At 44.2% G+C, this 20,963-nt stretch overlaps 6 protein-coding genes across 6 annotated transcripts; 2 read left to right on the top strand and 4 right to left on the bottom strand.

Annotated features, from left to right (window-relative positions):
- Positions 1-1,155: 1,155 nt before the first annotated feature.
- Positions 1,156-3,296, bottom strand: EAE97_007627 (uncharacterized protein). The gene is made up of 6 exons (XM_038878141.1): positions 3,106-3,296; positions 2,543-2,620; positions 2,181-2,487; positions 1,877-2,118; positions 1,755-1,825; positions 1,156-1,685 (listed from the first exon to the last, which is right to left on the bottom strand). Exons 2-6 carry the CDS (start codon positions 2,601-2,603, stop codon positions 1,569-1,571), a joined length of 798 nt encoding a protein of 265 aa, XP_038730979.1. The 5' UTR covers positions 2,604-2,620; positions 3,106-3,296; the 3' UTR covers positions 1,156-1,568.
- An 870-nt stretch (positions 3,297-4,166) lies between these two features.
- Positions 4,167-4,372, bottom strand: EAE97_007626 (uncharacterized protein; the record flags this gene model as incomplete). The annotated part of the gene is given in 2 exon segments (XM_038878140.1): positions 4,167-4,319; positions 4,334-4,372. The coding sequence occupies 2 exon segments, from the start codon at positions 4,370-4,372 to the stop codon at positions 4,167-4,169; spliced, it is 192 nt and encodes a 63-aa protein (XP_038730978.1).
- Positions 4,373-5,249: 877 nt separating this feature from the next.
- EAE97_007625 (uncharacterized protein) lies at positions 5,250-5,985 on the top strand (the record flags this gene model as incomplete). Its single annotated transcript, XM_038878139.1, has 4 exons — positions 5,250-5,383; positions 5,505-5,636; positions 5,724-5,759; positions 5,982-5,985. 4 exons carry the CDS (start codon positions 5,250-5,252, stop codon positions 5,983-5,985), a joined length of 306 nt encoding a protein of 101 aa, XP_038730977.1.
- Positions 5,986-6,599: 614 nt separating this feature from the next.
- EAE97_007624 (uncharacterized protein) lies at positions 6,600-8,654 on the bottom strand (the record flags this gene model as incomplete). Its single annotated transcript, XM_038878138.1, has 2 exons — positions 6,600-6,791; positions 6,855-8,654. The coding sequence occupies 2 exons, from the start codon at positions 8,652-8,654 to the stop codon at positions 6,600-6,602; spliced, it is 1,992 nt and encodes a 663-aa protein (XP_038730976.1).
- Positions 8,655-9,168: 514 nt separating this feature from the next.
- EAE97_007623 (uncharacterized protein) lies at positions 9,169-11,049 on the top strand (the record flags this gene model as incomplete). The annotated part of the gene is made up of 4 exons (XM_038878137.1): positions 9,169-9,247; positions 9,378-9,968; positions 10,020-10,288; positions 10,357-11,049. The coding sequence occupies 4 exons, from the start codon at positions 9,169-9,171 to the stop codon at positions 11,047-11,049; spliced, it is 1,632 nt and encodes a 543-aa protein (XP_038730975.1).
- A 2,384-nt stretch (positions 11,050-13,433) lies between these two features.
- EAE97_007622 (uncharacterized protein) lies at positions 13,434-16,073 on the bottom strand (the record flags this gene model as incomplete). Its single annotated transcript, XM_038878136.1, has 6 exons — positions 13,434-13,557; positions 13,639-13,685; positions 14,354-15,125; positions 15,199-15,339; positions 15,410-15,514; positions 15,850-16,073. 6 exons carry the CDS (start codon positions 16,071-16,073, stop codon positions 13,434-13,436), a joined length of 1,413 nt encoding a protein of 470 aa, XP_038730974.1.
- Positions 16,074-20,963: the final 4,890 nt, after the last annotated feature.

The following is a 20,963-nucleotide window of genomic DNA, read 5'->3' as shown; positions in this document are numbered from 1 at the left end:
GATACCACGTATTATATTCTTCCGGCAAATGTCTGTTTGGTTTATTTCGGCTACGAGGAAACACATCTAAATGTCTATCAGATTCCTGATCCGTATGTAAGATCCCCTACTACAGCTTATGACGTCGTTCATTTGGCCAACCAGACGCCCTTCAACGCATTCTAGGTCTATCAATACAACCTAATAGAAACCTCTAACGACATGTGAATCTTCCATAATAGCCCTCGATGCCTGGCGTTAGATAGAACGTCATCTCAATATCTTACTGTCTCTCAAACCACTCTTCGTATGTTTTCTCTCGTCATATACATTAACATTCACATCGCATCCATACTTATTCAGAGCTCAACAGCGGATGAATCTACGTCCGACAAAGTTCAGCTATTTCCCTCCAAACACTCGAATTCCGCCAGCAGATTATTCTCCAATTACCCACCTACACTCCTTCTCTTCAGCTTCCCCCCAGAGACATTTCCTTTCCACCCTACCCAGCAATCTCATTTCCTCCTCCTCTCCATTTCTCCTTCAAACCACCTACCATCCTCTCATGCCAAGTATTACAGACCCGTCCACTCCCCATTCCATATTCCCATCCTCCCACCATACCAACTCCAAGTACCCAATAACCAGCACTCAGACTCCCACTCAACCCACCACTCTACCCATAAACCCTCCCTCTTCACTCTTCCCCTTTCACCCCCGCTCCATTCTCAATTCCACACCCTTGTCCCCACAACCATAACCCAAGGATTATCCTCCCTCTCCCAAAGAAATCACTATACAATCCTCCATCACAACAAACTGCCAAATCAGCAAACAGCAGACATATCTTCCCCTTTCCGTATCCCATGCACTGCCCGTCAATATATACCCATCCATCTACACCCCGCAGAACACGTCCTTCCATTCGAATCCTACTTCAAGTCCGATCCCAACATCATTTTACTACTACACGCCACCAGCCCGTCAGTCAAGCGAGCTTAAAAAATATTATTCGCCTCCAGAGATACATGCGAACCACATACTTCCAAGCCATGTATAAATCCCCAGCCCTTTCACTAGTAAACGAGAATTTCCGAACATGGCCACCAACTCACCGTCAACGGTAGATCTTCTGAAGTTTAGTTGTTCATGCATGCGAACTCACATGCAATTTGTTTCACATTTCTTTATTCTATCATCGACTTTTTGTACTGGTTTTATGGATTTGCTACTTTTTTTTTTAGTCTAATCGATTTGATAAAAAAAGTGCCAGGCCGTAACCTATCAACAACCGGGAAATGACATGTGGAAGTGGTCTTTAACAAAAAAGTGGAAAAAGGAAAAGAGATATTGGGCGATCGAGACATTCGCAAAGTAGCGAAAGGATGTGTGGAAGGGAAAGTACAGTATGGTTTGATGCATTAAAGAGTCTAAAGGCAAGCAAGTTGCGAGTGAAACCCCCCAAAAGCTCTTCATGAAGCTCGCCCTCTGCTCATCTCGTCTGCCGAAACATGCAAAACCCAATCGTAACCTCCATCGCTCGTACGCCCATTCGACCAAACATCAACGCCATATCCGATGATTCTCTATTCAGCAGCTGGCTTCTCCTCAGCTGATGCAGCGGCCTCGGCTTCCTTGGCCTCAGCAGGTGCGGCAGCGGACTCTTGGGTGGCTGGCTCGGCCTCTGATGAAGTCCAGAGGGTCTAAATTGGTTCATACTGTTAGTAATAGAACTAGCAATCACGATGCGCCGCGAGAATAGGTTTACGTACCAAGTTGTCTCTCAAGAGTTGCATGATCAATGTGGAGTCCTTGTAGCTCTCCTCACTAAGGGTATCGAGTTCTAAATAACGATTAGATTACTTGTATGTGTTGTTGCTACAATGAGACTTACCAGCAATGGCATCATCGAAGGCTTGCTTGGCAAGATGGCAAGCTTGATCTGGGGAGTTCAAGATCTCGTAGTAGAAAACGGAGAAGTTGAGGGCAAGACCAAGACGGATTGGGTGAGTTGGTGCAAGGTCAGTTTGGGCAACTTCGGTTGCATTCTTGTAAGCCTCAAGAGACTTGTCGGCAGACTCCTTTCGCTTGTCACCAATGGCGAACTCAGCGAGATAACGGTGGTAATCACCCTTCCTGTAATATGATTAGTCAGAGATTTTAAATGAAATTTGTTCTTCAAAAGACAAGTTACATACATCTTGTGGTAGAAGACCTTGGATTCACCGCTCTTGGCAGAAGGAATCAAGTGTTTGTCCAAAACCTCGAGGATATCTTCGCAGATCTTGGCAAGTTCTGCTTCAATCTTTTGACGGTACTCCTTGATGAGAGTAACCTGGGATGAGTTGCCTTTTGACTCCTCCTTTTGCTCAATGGAAGTGACGATTCTCCATGATGCACGGCGAGCACCAATGACGTTTTTGTATGCAACAGACAAAAGATTACGCTCCTCGACGGAGAGTTCTTGGTCTTCAGAGGCGACGGACTTCATGTTCTCGACCATCTCTATTCCTACCGTTAGTATTCATACGCTTTGATCAAATACTGTAAATCTGCATACCTTCATATCGCTCAGCCTGCTCAGCGAGCTTGGCGAGATAGACGGAATCTTCGTAACCCATGACTGCGATTTGTAGATCTGTTAAAATAGATTTGTTAGTTATCGTTTGCTCAAAACTAAAGGTTGTGTTTTTTGTTGTTAAAGTGGCCGAAATTCAATAGACAATTGCGACTGGGCTAGTGTTTGATGTGACTGGGCTGTCACCGATATTTGGCCCAACCACTTCTGCATGCGCCAATTTTCCATCTGCGAGGGAGAACACGCCAATCGATGCAGCTTTACTACGTATGATGAACTCAGGAGTTGATTTGCTGAAGGCAAAAACAACAAGTACCCCTCAGTCTTCCGGAGGGGCAATGGTGAAAGGCGAAGAGTCGTTGAATGAATGGTGATTTGCAAATGAATGGAAAAGTCTATCCTTCGAGTCGAGTAAACAAGGACAGTGTGATGCAACGCATACTGATTGTTTGTTGATGGCGTTGGAAGATGGAGATATTGGGCAGGGCGGAGGGAGAAAACAGATGACGGGGTCCAAAGGCTTTGAGGGGAAATGAAGATCTTACCTGAGTATCTTTTTATGATATTATTTTAAGTCTTTAGGAAAGAGATCTCACAAACTGAAATAGGAAGAGAAACGTAGGATGTTATGCGACGTGGGAAGTGTGTTTGTGTGTTGGTTTTGATTCTTGGGATGGTTTTCTCGATTAGAGAAAGTGGTAGGTACCGTAGGCCGTGAGGAAGTTGCTGGAAGGACGCACTAGTGCCACTTTTAGAAGATGGGAAGCGATCTGCGAGGTAAAGGGAATGAATGAACGAATGTGAACGGATAACCTCGAGATCGTAAAAGGGGCTCAGTGTTTTATGTATTATTCTGTAAAATTACTCGAATGATATAAATTCAATTTATTAATTCCTTTTTGAGGGGGAGAGGGGAAAGAGTTCATTGGGACAGATTATATCAGAAATCAACTTCTTAAGTGAATTAATTCATCTACTGTATGTATGGGCAAAATGGTTGAGATTCTTTTCTTTTGACTGTTGTTCATGCGTTATATTATGTGGGTTTCGGGGTATCTAGACACTTGAGTTGAATCGAATTAGACAACTCTCTTTCCAATATAAGAACACTGAGCGTTGAACGATCTTCGTACATGGGGCATCTCAAGATCCCCCTTTTTATTGTCTTTATAATCGTCTTCTATAAGCAAGACCTCAGAGGCAGAGAGAGACACGAGACACGAATGCCAATACTACCATATGTATGAGAAGTCTTGATATGTACCTATATACTTTCACATCTCCACTGTTAGTGAGCCAACGAGGCCACCCAACCCAGCCCAAGTATAAGAGTCAGAGATATTCGGTTCGAGATGATTTCCATGCAGTTCAACAGGGCTGATGAATACTCTGTAAATGCCTGGTTCATGTGGCTGCATTGGACCAATCTTGGTTAATGGTAAATTCAGTTCGTTAAAAGTGGTTATCCGTTGCATGAATGTAACATGATTTGACCTTGACCCAGATTTGCATTGTCACGAATTTTAAATTGATCCGAAGATGGAAGGCTTTTTGGTCATTTTCTTGAGGTGTTGGGCGTTTCTGTTTCTGTTTCTGTTTCCATCCCTTAACCCTTTCCTTTCCTTTCCTTTCCTTTCCTTTCCTTTTCCATTCCTTCCTTTCCTTCCTTTCCTTCCTTTCCTTCCTTTCCTTCCTTTCCTTCCTTTCCAAGTAATGTGAACTGAGTTTCTGCGATTGTGGCAGTGCTAATAAATGAGGTCTAAAAGCATAGACATTCTGTTCTGCCTTGGTTTCTGGAATCTGGAATGGCATTTATTATTAGTACTGTATTACCGCTGCGTTGTGTTTGGTGTTAGACCGTTCACAAGCACAAGCACAAGAGCACAACTTGTAGCTGTTTCAATATCGGTAAATCATCCATAGAGTACTACATAGTCAAGTGGGCTTGAGTAGATGTTGTCTTCGACACCGAGTATGTTCTGTTCTTCAATCAATAACCACAACCCACGTGATTTCTGTCAGAGTCAGATATACCTAAATCCTACTAGGTACTTACAGATAGGTATGAGTTATGAATATGAATTTCTAGGAATGCTACCTAGGTAGGTAGTGGGGCAGAGTAGCATCATTAGAGTACGGAGTGATTCATAACACGAGTCCACTGTAGCCCGGTAGGTAGGTAATCATCACAATAGTAATCAACAGTCGAGTAAAGCAGTATCCGAGTCCTTCAAGTTTAAACTTTGCCGTCTCTAACAAGAGTAGGTAGTTCGTCATATGAGATTGATATACAAAGTAGCTGGAGACTTTTGATTACCTAGCGACAAGCAGACACGTTCATGCCACTTTAGTTGTCCTCAGTTTATTCTTGGGTGATTAAGCACTCGTTCTGCGCACATTCACCCCCACATACCTTCAAAGCAGCCATGATTCCCCATTCAAAACAGCTGATCATGACGATGAACTGATCTTTCCCCTCGCAACCTCGATTTCAAGGCACAATTACGTCTTTCACGTCCACGAGTTTCTATCCAAGCTTCCAGCCGCCCGCAAGCTACTCCGGCATCATCCAGCAAATCATTTCATAAACAATCATACCACCAATTGAACAACCCCTCAAATACATCTGTCGTCCTTCTACCTTCGAAATACCATCACGAGAAAAAAATACTTAAATATAATCATCATCATGTATCGTCTTGCAATCAACTCTGCCATGCGACCCGCAGTCCGCACATCCATCCCAGCTGCTAGAGCATTCACTGTATCAGCACGCACTATGGGCGAGGGAGACACCGGCGCTGCCAGATTTGGCGGCCAGCAGTAAGTTTTCCATCCCTTCCAATGCTACTACTTTACTATCCTCGCGATATTGAGTTGCGCAAAGGAAAGGGTAAGCTCCCATCCGCATCTGCAGCTACAGAACTAACAACCTTTTCCCCAGAGATGCCTTTACCAAACGCGAAAAGGCTAATGAGGATTACACCATCCGTCAACGTGAGAATGAGAAACTCTTGGAGTTGAGGAAGAAAATTACCGAACAACGTGATCACTTAAAGAAACTCGAGGACCACATGTAAGAATGCCCGTTTTACCTCGTACCATCCTCTACTTCCTCTCTGCCCCCTCACTTAATCCGCTCAAGCTAACCTCCCTTCTCCAGTTCCGAAATTGAGAAGCAATCTGGTGGCGAGCAGAAGTAAGTATACACATACTTTTAGAAAAACACTTCGAGCTTTCGTCCATAAATCCATATATCCATAGTCAGAATTTGAGAAGTATTGTTTTCCATCGATGGATTCCTCTCTTCTCTGAATGCAATCAAGTCTTTTAATTCTCATCCCCCTGTTTCTCTTATCTTTTTCTCGCTTTGCAGAATTTAAGAAAGAAGAAAATACTAAATACTTTGGTTCATTACCAGCTAAATCAACCTGAAAATTTGCAAAAATATAAAAAAAGCTACATGAGTGGATGAGCGTGGGGGAAGGTGGAAAGGGGGCCGTTTGTTTAAGTTGAGCAAGACTGAACAAAATGAGATATGATATCAGGATTGTGATGAAATTATGGTCGTTTATAGTCGGTGAAATTTTTGATTGTATGATACGACCATTGCCTGTCCACGTTGTGGTTGCAAAATTTCCATGTGTGTCAAGCCAAGTTGATCCCATTTCAATGGAACGAAATTGGTTATGAGCTTGATCAGTCTCTATTCTCTCTTGCTTCATGCTATCTATTATACACAAAATTGCTCGCTAGAACACTTCTGCCCCGTTTCGTACATCTACGTATTCGCCTACTTTGGATATATGAATCCTTTTGTATCTCTCTCCTCAATCATTTATTGAAGGCTTGCAGTATTCAGTCTTCCATGTTCATTATCCACATATGCTCCCCTCAAAGTAGACCATCCATGCATGAATTTGCAAATGTAATTCCTGCCAAATCAAAACGCCCAGAACAACCATTCAGCACGCCAGTACAAACTTGTCGGCCTCCATTTTACCTGCTTTATCAAGCTCTATCCTTCGTTCTCGACCGTTCATCTTCTTCCCATAAAAGATCTATAGAAGTGATCTGCAGCATCACCTTCCGCTCCACCAAGACCATTTGCACTCATACTTTGTCCCAATTTGTGCGCCGCCTCAACTTTCTCTTGTAGTGTTTTGGCATTCTGATCAATCCATTGTAATTGCATAAGATGTGAATTAAGGACTCGAACAATATGGGAAAGCTGTAGGCACATTTGATTGGTGGAATTCTTTATAAATCTGATATATAGATTGGAGTAACTTACTGGATCATCAGACTTGGTGCTCTTGTTCAAAGTAGCAGATGCCTCATTCATAGCTTCAATCATAGTAGAAAGATCTTTGCCCATTTCATCAAGTTTATCCGCCAATTTCTCCGCCATCTTGTAGGTTCTCTCACGCTCCTGATCTGGCCCTTGTAGTGTTTCGACAGCTGTATTTTTGAACATGTCGTCAACCTCCTGTTCATAGCGATCGAGCCACTGTTCGAGTTCGGCTTGCTGGCCTTCCACCGTTGCTAGTTGTCGTTCGACTTCTGCGCTTGATCGTTCGGCCTCAAAGGTAGTATTGTATAATTTTTGAATCTTATCTCCATTCTCAACCAAAAGGCGATCCCACTGAGCTACCTTGGTTGCTTGTTCTTGGAATTCCTTCTGGTATTTCGCCAAATCAGATGCCCATCGGGTGATGATTTCATCCATAGTTTTGTTCTTAAGACGAGATAATTCTGGTCTTGGGCCAGCCGTAGAAGCTCCTAGAGATGCTGTATTTCCTGCAGCCCCAGAGCCAGCAGTTGCTCCGGCTCGTTGATCTAGATTTGCAGAGCCAGCATTTGTGGTCGCTGAAGCAGGGGCAGAAGTGCTGCTGTTGGTTGGGCCAGAAGTACCGGGAGTTGATGATTTAGCTGCGCCAAACAAACTTGATGTTGTAGCAGCTGGTACAGGAGTGGAAGTGGTTGCGGCACTAGTCGAAGCAGCGTTTCCAAAAAGCGATGGTGCTTGCGCTGGGGCAGATGCAGATGGTGCGGGTGTAGATGTAGCTGGATTTGGTTTTCCAAACAGACTGCTGGTAGCAGAAGCTGCGGGAGCGGGAGTAGTAGAAGCCTGTGTTCCAGGGGTGCTAGCTGCTGGAGTAGCAGAAGGGAAGCTGAAAGATGGGGCTGGCTTAGCAGCTTCTGTAGTCGCCGCAGGTGTCGAGCTGGCAGGGGGAGCTGCCGAAGCAGCAGGCTTATTTCCACCAAACATGTTACCACTAGGAGCAGAAGGTTTTGCAGCAGCACCACCACCAAACAAGTTGCTAGTAGGAGCTACAGCTGCAGGAGTGTCGCTGGAAAAAAGACCGCCAGTAGGGGCTGGTGCAGCGGGTGTCTGTGTAGGTTGTGATGCAGCTGCTGGTTTTGGTGTTCCGAAAAGACCTCCAGCTGATTGCGATTGAGCACCTCCACCAAACAAGTTACCTGTACTCGCAGCTGGTGCATTATTTGTAGGTGGTGGTCCTGCAGGGGTTGTGGATGCGAAACTGAAAGGCTTGCTTGGTGCTGGCGTTGTTGATCCTAAACTTGGGGTACTCGAAGCTACTCCTCCAAACATACCACCTCCTGCTGCTGGCTTGTTCATTCCTGAGAACATACCCCCCGTAGGAGTTGCCGGTTTATTCTCAGTTGTTGGCGTTGAAGCACCATCTGGCTTGGGCCCTCCGAAATTAAAGGCTCCACTTCCACCTGCAGTTGCGCCTCCTCCACCAAAAAGTCCACCTCCTGTTGAAGTTGTAGGTGTGGTGCTAGCAGCAGGCTTTCCGAAACTGAAAGAAGACGTGGCATTGGGGGCATTTCCCGTGCTTTGGCCAAAGATACCTCCAGCGGCTGGCTTTGCAGCTCCTGCGGTTGATGCTCCTGCTCCTCCAAAGACCGGTGCTTGTGCTCCAGCTGGTTTTGGTGCGCCGAATAGAGATGATGGTGCGGCCCCAGATAGTCCAGCTCCAGAGCTATTAGGAGGGTTGCTAGAACTTCCCCCACCAAACAATCCCCCGCCGGTACTTCCAGTGTTGCCGAATGTAAATCCAGACATCTTGTAGATATTATTATTGAGCTTTGAAAATAGGGATGCGAATCGAAACCGAGGAAGGAAGATTTTCCGATGTTGTTGATTGTTTATACCAGATCAGAAGCTGGTTATTTGTGAAGAAATCGAGATGATCAGCAATGCAATAATATACTTCAATGTTAAATTGAATTGAGGTACAGCTTCTGCAATAACCGAATTGATTTAATCAGCCTTGCGCATTTCAAAGCGCGTGAAATTGAAGTCTTTTATCTTTCTTAGCCTTTCCCAGCGCGACTTTTTGGTACTGTATCGCGCCTCAATCAAAAATTAAGCGAGTGAACAACAGAATGATCGGAGCTCTTGCTATCATTGACCGAGAAGGGAGCAGTTGTCATTGTTCCCCCTTGGGATTAGACTTTCTCTCGTTCACTACTCAGTATACATTGCCAACACGATAATCGTACCTCCAGACCATTTTTTCTATTGATTTAGATTTTCTATCGAGGTTATCGCTGGTATCTCGCTGGTATCATCAATCATGGCTGAGGAAGACCACGGAAGTCTAGAACCTCCTACAAGGACTAGCATTGAGGACCCAGGCGCACACGAACTTGCAGGTAAGGCCGACGAAACTAAGTTTCAACACTCTCTGTTGTTTATGCGATGATGAGGATAGAATGGTCTTAATGCAGAACATACCCTCGGAAGTTTACATAATTGATTTGTTCTAACATTCTTGTTCCTTAGAAACTGTTGAATCTTCGGATTCAGAAGACCATTTTTCAGATGCACACTCTGGTCTAGAACCATCCACCGCAGCCTCACCCACTGTCCCCACTACACGAATTGAGAAAGTCGACGATGAACCAAGCTATGGAGAAGTTCCAGGCACACAAGCATATAATATGAGAGCAGAGGATGCTGAGCCTGATCAAGTTGCAATGGCTCCAGAATTTGATGATATCGCACGAGCTCGACGACCTTCAACTCCCGGTGACTTACCCATTCCCATCACCGTCGTCGAGAAGATAGACCCCGATACTCCTAGCCATGGAGAAGTCCCGGGTACACCAGCGTATGAAAAGCGTAAAGCTGACGCAGTCCCGGACTTGGTCTTAGACTCAACTCCTGGTCGCAGTCGCTCCAATACTCTTAATACGACTGGTATAACGAGATCAAGAGCTGGTAGTACACCAGGGGACTTACCAATTCCCAAGACTGTAGTTGAGAGGATAGACTCTGAACCAAGTCATGGCGAAGTTCCCGGTACCGCTGCATATGAATTGCGAAAGGAAGATGCTCAACCGGACGACATAGTTGAGGTCGCTGATGTACCTGGTATGTATAACAATGGTTTCCAAACACCTTCAGAGTTATTGACTGAGTTAGAATCTAGCTCCCCGTCCTTAAGTCTACGACGTCAAAGCTCTTCGGCGGCAGCGAACAAAGCCGTAGAAGAAGAATATAATGAAGAAGAAGACGGGGATGATGGTCATGGTGGAGATGGTGGAGAAGATGCAGACGATGGCGGTTTTGGGGATGATTTCGATGATTTTGAGGAAGGAGAGGAAGATGCAGAGTTTGGTGATTTTGATGATGGATTTCAAGAGCCTGAAGTAACTCAATCTTCTCTACCAATTCCTGTAGTTCCTTCTTTTGTAAGTAGTCGTCTACTTTCCGTATGCAACAATAGTACACTCAGTCCTAACACAAGTATTTTGATCAGCCCACCTTTGACCTGACAGATCTCAATGCCCCTGAGGATATTCGCTCTGCAACAGAACCCTACCTCGACCATATATTCCCCTCCGACACAATTGATATATCAGTCCTTCCACCTCTTGAAAACCCGAATCCCATATTCCTCACGCCACGATCCGCATCACTCTGGTCACAACTCGTAGCTCCACCGCCCCTTCAGCCACCGAATTGGATTCGATCCCGTATTCGTCGTCTCTTCCTCGTCAGTCTCGGTATTCCCGTATCTCTGGATGAAATCCTCCCAGCTTCCACACAAAAGAAACTCATCCTCCCTTCTTTATCTTTGCACCCATCGTCCTCTGGCTCTCTCGACAATTCCATAGATCGTATCAAATCCTCTTCTTCTACTTCCCTTGACTCACAAGGCAACGTCAAGCCTTCCCGCTCTGATAGTCGACGTCGAAAGGGTCCTCCACCTGCCCCTCAATTAGACTTAGTATCTGCACGTCAAACGTGTGAGATTACAGAAGAGGCTCTACAAGGGTTGACAATGGATGAGTTGAAAGGACACGTGAAAAAGCTCGAGGAAATGGAAGTTTTAGCTAAAGAAGTATTAGACTATTGGACGATGAGGACTGATGAAAAGCTAGGTGATAGGGAGGCTTTTGAGGGAGTTATCGAAAATTTAGTCAAGCATGCTAGGAAGGTTAGAAAGTGATGATCCTTTTGTTCTTTTGGACAGTGCTACATACTTCATTGAGTAATCAATACTATATGTATCAAGTCTTTTATTCTAGGGACTAATCAAAATTATTATGCTAGTTAATTGAGCAAATGAGCCATAACATGACCACTTTCTATCCTCCGAGTTATCTTACTGGTGGTATTATAATCATCCTCTGCCCATTTGCTTACCCCGATCAAATCCATTCTAATATCCTAGCTCCTTCTTTCAAACTGTGTCCTTGATAAACCATGATACCTTATACATCCCACCGATGCCCCTGAAGCTGTATTTGCTCTTCCAGTCCTTCCCATCTGCAATGCAGATGTGCACCCCGAAACAGCCATGTACTCCTCAACACTACATAGTTACCCGTAACATATCCCGTCTTGATTATCATTAACTTCCAAGTTCCAATGCTAACACATCGAAGCTTGTATGTTATATACATGTATATACACAACCCTTCCTTCCTTTCTTTCTTCCTTCCTTCCTCCCTCCCTCCACCCCTCCCCCCGTATTCATCCATATAGATATAGATGTGTAATCACCAACTCTACTTGTACATCCCCATTTCGTCACATTTTGTACGTAGACTCTTTACCCTCGTAGTAGCTGGATACCTCGCTCTCTGCATGTACTTGTATCATATCCCATATCCCATATCCCAATTCTCCATCTACAAGAACTACAATCCCCCCCCTGCTCATCTTTTCATAGTTTCCCCCTCTCGGATTGTATTCATCACTTACTCTAGCTCACGCGATAAAATCCATCTTCATCCACATCTTCGTCCCAAAAACATCCCCCCTGACACTCCCTCCTCAAACTCCCCCCCCCCTCCCTCCTTCTAACAAAGCTTGTACAATCGCATCCCATCTCATCCCTTTATATCTCCCATCTCCCCCCCCCCCCCCCCCTCCAAGAAACCACAAAGATCCTACGTCTTTCCACTCGCACCCTTTCCACTTCTTACCTCTCGCTTCTCACTTACAGACTATATACCTCCTTCCATATCTCCACACCCCCATATTATAGCTTCATTCCCCCTTCATTTCCCCTTCACTCCCACCCCCAATTTCCCTCCCCCTCTCCAAAGATTTTCATTCTCAAAACTTATTCTTTCAAAAGACACTCACTCTCAGTGAGCAGCTTCATATGCTCGAGACTCGAGAGATGTTCCACGCTTTATTTTAGTTTGAGGGAGATATTGCAAGCATAAGAATAGGGGTTAGGATGTGTTAGGATTGGGATGAGTTGAAACCGAAACCGGAATTGGAATTGGAGTTGAAATTTCTAGATATCAAGAAGTAGAAGGGATGGGTGTTAGGTGAGGAAATGGTCCATATCCGCTTTACCTCACAGTGAACATCTCCCTTGTTAGAAAAGCATAACTTCTAGCTATGATGGATAGCACAGCGTTTCAAGCCTAGCCCCATTACATTCACATTCACATTCACAAATCAACACCATGCATATCTTGATAAAAGGCAATGGATGAATTCCTCTTAATCTTGACTAACAGACGACACACGTTCCACATCTCAAACCAGCCCGTAAATTCCTTCAACCAATGCCTAAAAGCTTTCTCGCTGATGAACCACTGCAACTATATTTATACGATGCTAACGCTGCACCATGTCATTCCTGAGAAGATATCAAACCAGGAGGTAGAATAAATATCATGCCCTCCGACGAAAAACCACGCAACAACATATTTCATCGATCCATCCATCAACTTTTCCCCAAAGCCCGAAATACCACCAGTATACCGGTGTAAGTTCAATCAAAGAAGAGTAGGAACGTAAAAGATCCTCCGTCGCGGCTATGTACTTGAAAGAAAGAGATTCGAAAACAGAGAAAGACCACGTAGTAAATTAGATGAATATCACGCCGCACACCTAAAAGCAATGCCGTCCAGGCCCCCATCCATGCACGCAAGAGTGGTATCATGATCGATGTACTATAATGCACCAAACCATGACGCCTTTCCATTTTCGCCAAGGTATGTATCGAGGCAATGTAATTTGTAAGTAAAGCTCGCTGGAATTTTTTCATCGAATTGTGAGACGTTTCAGAGTCGCAAATTGCCGAAAGTAGAGTAGTGAACCAAAGGAAATATTGAGTAAAACTCAAAAGAAACCATAACCATAAACCATAACCATAAACCATAAAAGCCGAGTCATCCACCATTGTTGTTGTCAATCCCATGAAAATTGAGAGCAAGCGTCATTAAAGTATCCTAGATGCAGCAGGGTATCTTGCAGTAGTGTAAGAGAAACCAATGAAAGATCGAAGAACCCAAATCGTAGAGGTATGCCGAAGGGTATCCGCGAAAGACGACCAATTTGAGTAAGACTACGCGCGACTACAGTTATTTAGGCATAAGGAGCTTGGTTATTAAAGCCACCGTTGGCAATTGGACCACCGGATGGTTGTTGCTGATGTTGATACCCAGCGTTGTAGGCGGCGGCCGGTTGTTGGTGACTCTGTTGACCTGGTCTATTTCAAACACGTTAGCAAAATGACATGTCAAGTATGGACGTCTAAAAGAAGAAAAGTAGCATGGAAATAGTAAGAAACAAGTATTTATCCGATACTTCAGATGATGAAATAAGCAGTGCCTCAAGCTAAGGATAAAATGCTACAAGTCCAGTAATTTGAAGTTGATGTTTGTAGGGAGATTTTTAATCATCGCACAGGCAGTAGCACAAAACATAGGGATAATACATAACAACAAGTGTATGTGACCAAAAAGGAAACAAATGGTCTGCAAAATCAAATAATAGATGAAGAATACATTTGTAATCGAGTCCGCACAAGCCGCGATACTCCTATTTAAAAAAAGAGAGTCTAAACTTTTGAGCTTTTGTGGATAAAGTCCAGAATAGGAAAAAGCTGCTTCAAAGCATGAGTGCAAAGGTGCCTAAACAGATCTCGTCGACGATTGAAAATCCGCCAGTAGAAAAAGATAAGTGAGCAGACTAAGCAGCAGAGCAGTGAGATTACATGTGTAGAAGGAAAAAAAGAGAAAGCGAAGATCGTGGTCGCATGAAAAGTCTATGCTTATACATGGGCATCATTGGAAAACGCAGATTCCCACCCATCCGATACTTGAAGTAACGCTAAGACGAGAAAGAGTTATCCAGGCGTTGGACGCGAAGAAGTAAAGCCCCGAAAAATGGCAAGCCCAGTGCAGAAAGACGCCATGCTACACTAAACTCCATTCGCGAAAGAAGATGTATGCTTACTACAAATTGTCAGCTTGAAATTATATTGAAGAAGGCACAAATCTTACCTGTAAAGGTTGGAAACCATTGTAAGGGTTATGCTGTTGTGGCATACCCATCTGTTGGTAGTGAGGAGGTGGAGGAGCAGGTCGGTATGGGGTTCCGGCTGGTCCAGAGTTGTTCTGGGATCGTCCCCAGGACAAACGAACGCGAGAATTGCCGATTGGGTAACCTTGCATTTGGTTAATAGCCATCTCAGCAGCGTGTCGTTGAACGAATTGGACAAATCCACAGCCCTTTCCGGGTGGAATCTTGACGTAGGTGATTTCTCCAAAACCTTGGAAGAATGATCGAAGTTCGTCTTCGGTAACGTAGCCAGATAAACCACCAACGAACACAGTTGTGTTGTTTGGATCGGTAAATTGATTCATTGGTTGAGGAGTACCATAGTATCCAGCCATTGGTGGGCCACCACCCATTCCGTACATGCCTGGGGCACCTCCCATGGCACCGGGCATACCACCAGCACCGCCGCCTTGCATCTGCATGCCTGCTGGTCCAGCACCGCCAGACTTGTTCTTTGGTGTGGCAGTGCTAATTCGCATAGGTCTGTTGCCACAGTAGACACCCTGCATTTCAGTGAGGGCACGTTGTTGATCGCCCTCTTCGGCGAAGCGAACGAAGCCATAGCCACGAGACATTCCTGAGATAGGGTCTGTCATAATCTTGGCTGATTTGCAAGAGGGGAATCTAGCCTGAAACAATGACACCAGGACATACTCGTTTACCTCTGGGCCGAGGTCGCCAACAAAGATAGAGAATTCTGGTCCACGGTCATCACTGTAAATAGTTAGCGAATCATTCAAGAAAGTGCGAAGTAGAGAAAAAGAGGTATATGAACCGGGATTCTGACCGACGATCGGCAAGACCACCACCTGAGGCCCAGTTGAGCTTGAATGGTCGAGTGGTGTTTGGAATCATGGATCCGTTCAAGGATAAAGCCTTTGCAGCAGCAGCTGGGGAAGTGAAGTCGATGAAACAATAACCAGCGTTTCTAAAATGATGGGAACATAGTTAGATAATATTTCTTGGTTGAAAGTGTGATATCGATAAGAATGACTTACCCAGAGAATTTGTCACGAATCATCTTGACATTAACTTGTTCGCCCATTCCGAACCAGACACTACGGATGAAGTTCTCATCGATCCATGGCTCAAGCTCACCCATCCTATTGTAATATGTTAGTAGTGATCAAATCGTAGACAGACTGTGTGAAGAATTTGGTGTTGATCAAAAGTAGTACATCAACACCCTAATAATCATGGCCATGATGTAGATCGGATCAAAAGGGTGTGCACTCTTGCAAATGAATCGAAGTAATAGATCGAGTCCATTTACGGTCGGGCACCACGCAGTGCGGCGTGCAAGACATAAATATGCTCGATCTATGATCAAGATATAGAAGGGACGGAGAAGGGAAAGAGTGAAGAGGAATGATAAAGCCCGTGACAAGATCATAAGAGATCAAATCAAGCCAAAAAGGGAGAGAAACTTAAAACTTACCAGAGGGTTGTCTTTGCATCTCCTGTGACGCTGCCCGAAGAGCCTTCAACGCCGGCACCTTGTTGCGCAAATGGAGCTGGTGAGCCACCATCGCCGGCAGGCATACCACCTTGCTGTTGCTGCTGTTGCTGCATTGGTGGTGGTGGCATAGCACCGTTACCGTTATTCTGCTCGTAGCCACCTTGTTGGGCAGGATCGTAGGCTTGTTGCTGTTGGAAAGACATTGCGAAGATCGATCTGTTCACAAGAGAAGGTTTGATTCAAGGGAGAACAAAGATATAAAGAAGGAAGCAAAGTGTTGCCGCGTTGTGGTTGCGAAAAAGTGTGTTGTGGTGTAAGTTTAAAAGTAAGAATTCAAGAACAGGGACCGTTGAAATAGCTTCAAAGATCGGCGTAATCTAATTCACTTAAGGTTAGCTTATGGTCAACGGGCTAGAGTTACGCTAGTGTGCAGGTTACGGCAGACCCCAAGGATTAGTGTAAATCATATGATATCGTTCCTGGTTGTGATTCACACTCTTTCAAATATGGGATCAGTAGGATTGAGAGAATGTCTGAGAATGCTAGAGAGAAGACTTGAATTGGGCGTAACTGTTATCTCCCTGAGTAACTTTGCTGTAGAAAAAAAGTTGATAGAAGGACACTTTTGGAGGAGAAACATCCGGAAACGTTCGGAATGGTGAACTGCTCGGCCGGGCAACCAACAATCAACTTATCATACACTTGAATTTAGAAGTTGCCATTGGGGCTTTGCACAAAAGAAACCAATCATAAGATCCATCAATGAAAGCTTTCAGTTTACTGTGTTGTGTTGATGGAGTCTGTCACAGTTCCACCATGAAAGTACCACCAAGCAAGGAACACCATCCAACAAACTTCAGTGATGTCTTTTCATGAAAGTACTGGTAGTGAAGTCTTTGCACAACGAATTCACCTTGTCGTATAACAAAGGTCCAGTGTTGACTCAACAATATCCCCACATCAATTGCTCAGCAAAGCAATGAATTGTCACAGCCAACCACAAGAGATCCTTTATTACTGATGAGATGAGAATGATAACAGAAAAGGCCACCACCATGATTCATTGTATCCAGTCAACAGTCAACTGCCACAACCTTGTTGAGCTAATGACTAATATGCCCATCAGCATATCTGCCAACTTGCTATCACATGAAAACTACCTTCGTAGCAAAGATATATTCCACGCATCCACTACCTAACTCAAGAGCAGGTTGGTTGGGAGCAGATTGGTGAATACGTTCTAGTCAATCTCTGGCAAGCTAAGTGGGCTCATGGTGTTGAATGTGTTTTTACTGACTTTTTATTTTCCAGTGACTGCAACCCCCCTCTACCGCAGCTTTAGAATATATATTGGATACAGAAGTCCGTAGACTAGGATGACGATGGAGGATTCTCATAACGCAAAGGATCAAAGCAACAAATGAAACAAGGTGCAAGGGGTCGACAGAAAGTGCAGGTGCAGAGCTATGCCATCGCCTCAAGAGCACAAAACCATGCCCTGTTTGAAAGTGCCTAGAATCAGTGCTCCAGCTCCATCCCACTGGAGCATTGAGATCAAGACACCCGAGTGAAAACGGGATTAAGAAGAGCTTCTCTGAAATACCCCGGCTTGCGCTGGAGCAGGAAAAGACAGAAAAGGATAAGTAAGGCACTGGAATGGGGTTTGCCCAGTACTGCTGTACTTTTGACTCCCAAATACATCATAAAAGCACTCGCTGACCATTACGTTACAGTTTAGCAAGGTGTTATGCCACTCAAGCAGGAGTCCATCATGAACTTTCCGAGATGCTACGCTTCTCAAACCGAAGCATCCCTTAGGACAACCACTAAATCGAAACCACCCCGCTCGTAAAAAGAAATTGGACCAGCGTCACTCTCGATATTAACAGTAGGAAAATCTGGGGCATGACTCCACCATATGGGGTGGGGGGCAGGGGGAAGGGGGCAGGGGCGGGTGTATGATCCGTGTTGTCTCTTGAGAATCTGATTTAGGGCTGAGGGGTCATGTATAACCGCAAAACTACCAAGGGATATGACAGCTGAAACTTGAGCTAGGTAAGAGCCTTTTGTGGCCCCTACAGAAGGTGGTGTAGGATACAGATGGCGAATTTGGGCGAGGCAACAAGCCTTGCTTGATGCAATACAATAACCCACTCTATCCAATAATCTCGAAATTTACCATCATGGGCAGCTACTGCGAGGACTGCTCACATTGCCACTATAGTCGGTAGCCAGCCCACACCACTCTTCCCAACATTATTGACTTCCCATGATTGTGGCGGTACGTAGAAATAAGGTGACAATAGGAAACTCGATTCACATCTCTCGGCCCGCATAATTTCGATTTCGTTCAATCCGGGTTCATAGGGGTCTGCCATTTTCATATTGGGAGGTATATAGCTTACCTTGGAAATCCTGAAGTATCGAACTAGTGAATTATACCCTAATCGCCCCTCGAAATAACCGATATGTGCGATTGAAAATGTAAGTGCTTGAAAGCGACGTCGTAATATAGGTAACTCGATTTGAAAAGTCTTGAAGACAACGTTTTGCGCCTGCGAAAAATCGAGCGTGGAAGATTTGAATTATTGCTGGAGAAATCTCGGGAATAAATTCAAACTAGTAGAAGAAACATATCAGTCAATTGTTCAACCTTTGGAATTTATGATGAATGAGTGGGTTGATGAAGGGGTGATGGGATTTGTTAAGCGTGAAAGAGCTTTGTGGGAATAATTTTCGCACATTTGGCACGATTTGGTAGTACCAAGGCTAGTTGCCAAGGGTACACATTTGCGCCAGGCCCAACAGCAAAGCTACACCCGGCAAAGGCAGCCGCCGTATATGATGTGCGACAATAAGCTTGTCAATTGCAACAAAGAGCTGGAGGGACTGACACAACAAAGGCCGACGTGGTGGGAGGAGTAGTGAGGGGTCAAGTTGGAGGGGGGGGAGGGGGGGGGTTTGAAGCTGTATGCGCGACCAGTAAGGCGCAGGGACAGAAAAATGATCTACTTACATGTTTTGGATCGACTGTGGTAACAACTGCTCTGAAAAACTCCTCAAATTCCGCAAGGAAAGCAGTAAATCAAAGAAGAATGATCGAGTATCGACGAGAAACAATTAGGTGCAATGAAGCAACGCAGTTATTAAGTCGACAAAGGACGGCAGACGAAAGGGTGGAAGGATGAATGTGAATGTTGATGAGGGGAGGGGAGGGTATTGTATTCTTTTTTTTTCGGGTTTGGGTTTGGTGGGTGGAAAGAAGGAAAGAATTATTATGGGTGGTGGATTAGGATGAGTGGATGTGGTGGATGTGGTGGGTTAGATGGGTTAGATGGGTTGGAAAGTTAGTTCATATGAGTAAGAGAGAATTAGAGAATTAGAGAAAATGAAAGAACGAGGGGGACGTGATCTTTGCTTTGGTGTCTTTTGGTGCTTTGGTGCTTTGGTGCTTGCTTGGGTTGGGTTGATTTCTTGATCAGGTAAGAGGGAAGAGGTAAGGAATGAACCAAATGAACAATATTCTCTTTGGGCGCATGAGTAGTGTGGCCAGTACTAAATAAGAGAGAGAGAGAGAGAGAGAGAGAGAGATAGAGAGAGATAGAGTATTTTACCTAGGTAGACGGAAAAGTATGTATCTAGGCGTTAGAGGTATAAATTTTAGTGTGATTTAAATTTTGGAGGGAGGGTTTTTAAGGTATGTACGGTATGATTTAAGTATTTAGTAAGGTTTGATATAATTTGGGTATGATTTGGGTATGATGGATGTGATCTGGCTTGAGGACGCTTCCAAGTTCGCTATAATTTTAATATCTTTTCCGTACTTTGGGTTTGTTAGTATATATTATTATAAGTTATTAGTATGTGATAGTACAGTTGAGTAGAATTAGCCAGTGTCCGTCAGTATCAATCAGTTGGTATGAGCCAGTCGAGCCGATATCACTCAATATAGTCAATATATACTTTCAAGGCAAGAAAGTTTAAAGAAAACTAACAGTACCTACCGACTAGGTATCTCTTTACCCAAGTAGTATGTAATAAGTGGAGAGTAGTACCTAATATGTAGCAAGTACCAAGTACTAGTGCGTAAGTAGTAAATATATTTCTAATTAGCTTCTAATAAGTATAATCACATTTACCTACTGGAGTAATAGTTAAAAATGGGAATCGTCTATCTAGAACCTAATAGATCTTTACTCCGTACTTCGAGATACCTATCTAGTATACCTAGGTACCTAGTATCTCCTGGATAACAAATACAATATACTTACTCCCTCCCCCTTCATCCCCAACACCGAAACTGACTTTGTAGACGAAATGATGTAAAATCATTCTCCTTTCCTTTTCCCCTTTCTCTCTCCTCCTTCTCGTCCCTTTTCGTCATAAAGTACAGTACATGCACACATATATACATACCTACACACCTACATATCTCCCCTGCCCATATACATATATCCGAAAGTACCCATGTACCCAATCCAGCCAAAATATCAAGCACGTCTAGGTTTGGGAAGCACAGGAGACGCATCTGCAGTCCCAAGTTCCAACGAGACCTTGAAGAGTAATAACTACCTACCTCGCACTACAGAAAGAAAGGTAACTCTTTCCGTAATAGATAAGCCTTATTTTACGTTGATATGTGCTGCGACTCTGCGAGGTACCAAAGCTACCGCCTACAGGGTTATTGATCATTTAAGCTATAGCTACCCAGTAAGGACTCCCCGTATATAAACACCATCGGGATTCATGAATGGCTGGATGTGAATGCACGGCGGCGCTATGGGAATGCAAAATAAAAAGTTGACAATCTTTTTGGTAAATTGTGATATGATCACTTTTCATTGCATTACATTGCCATTCTACCGGTACCTCTCGTTTGAGTTTAATTCATCCCATCTCAATTGGTACGGACTAATGAGGAGGTGAAAAATTCTGATGCTCTACCCCTCTTTAAATTCATCATACCTTGGTACCTTAGACTTTGGATTGAGTTTGATCGACAATTGTTCGAGATAGAGTTTGTCCATTTGTATTTTAAGTGTTGGGTGCATCGACCAAATTCTACCCAAGCAGCTAAGGTAGAGAGAGGGTAG

This window comes from Botrytis byssoidea, assembly GCF_014898295.1.
Source record: "Botrytis byssoidea strain MUCL 94 chromosome Unknown BBYS_015, whole genome shotgun sequence".
NCBI lineage: Eukaryota > Fungi > Ascomycota > Leotiomycetes > Helotiales > Sclerotiniaceae > Botrytis > Botrytis byssoidea.
This window is presented reverse-complemented; position numbering and strand designations above follow the sequence as displayed.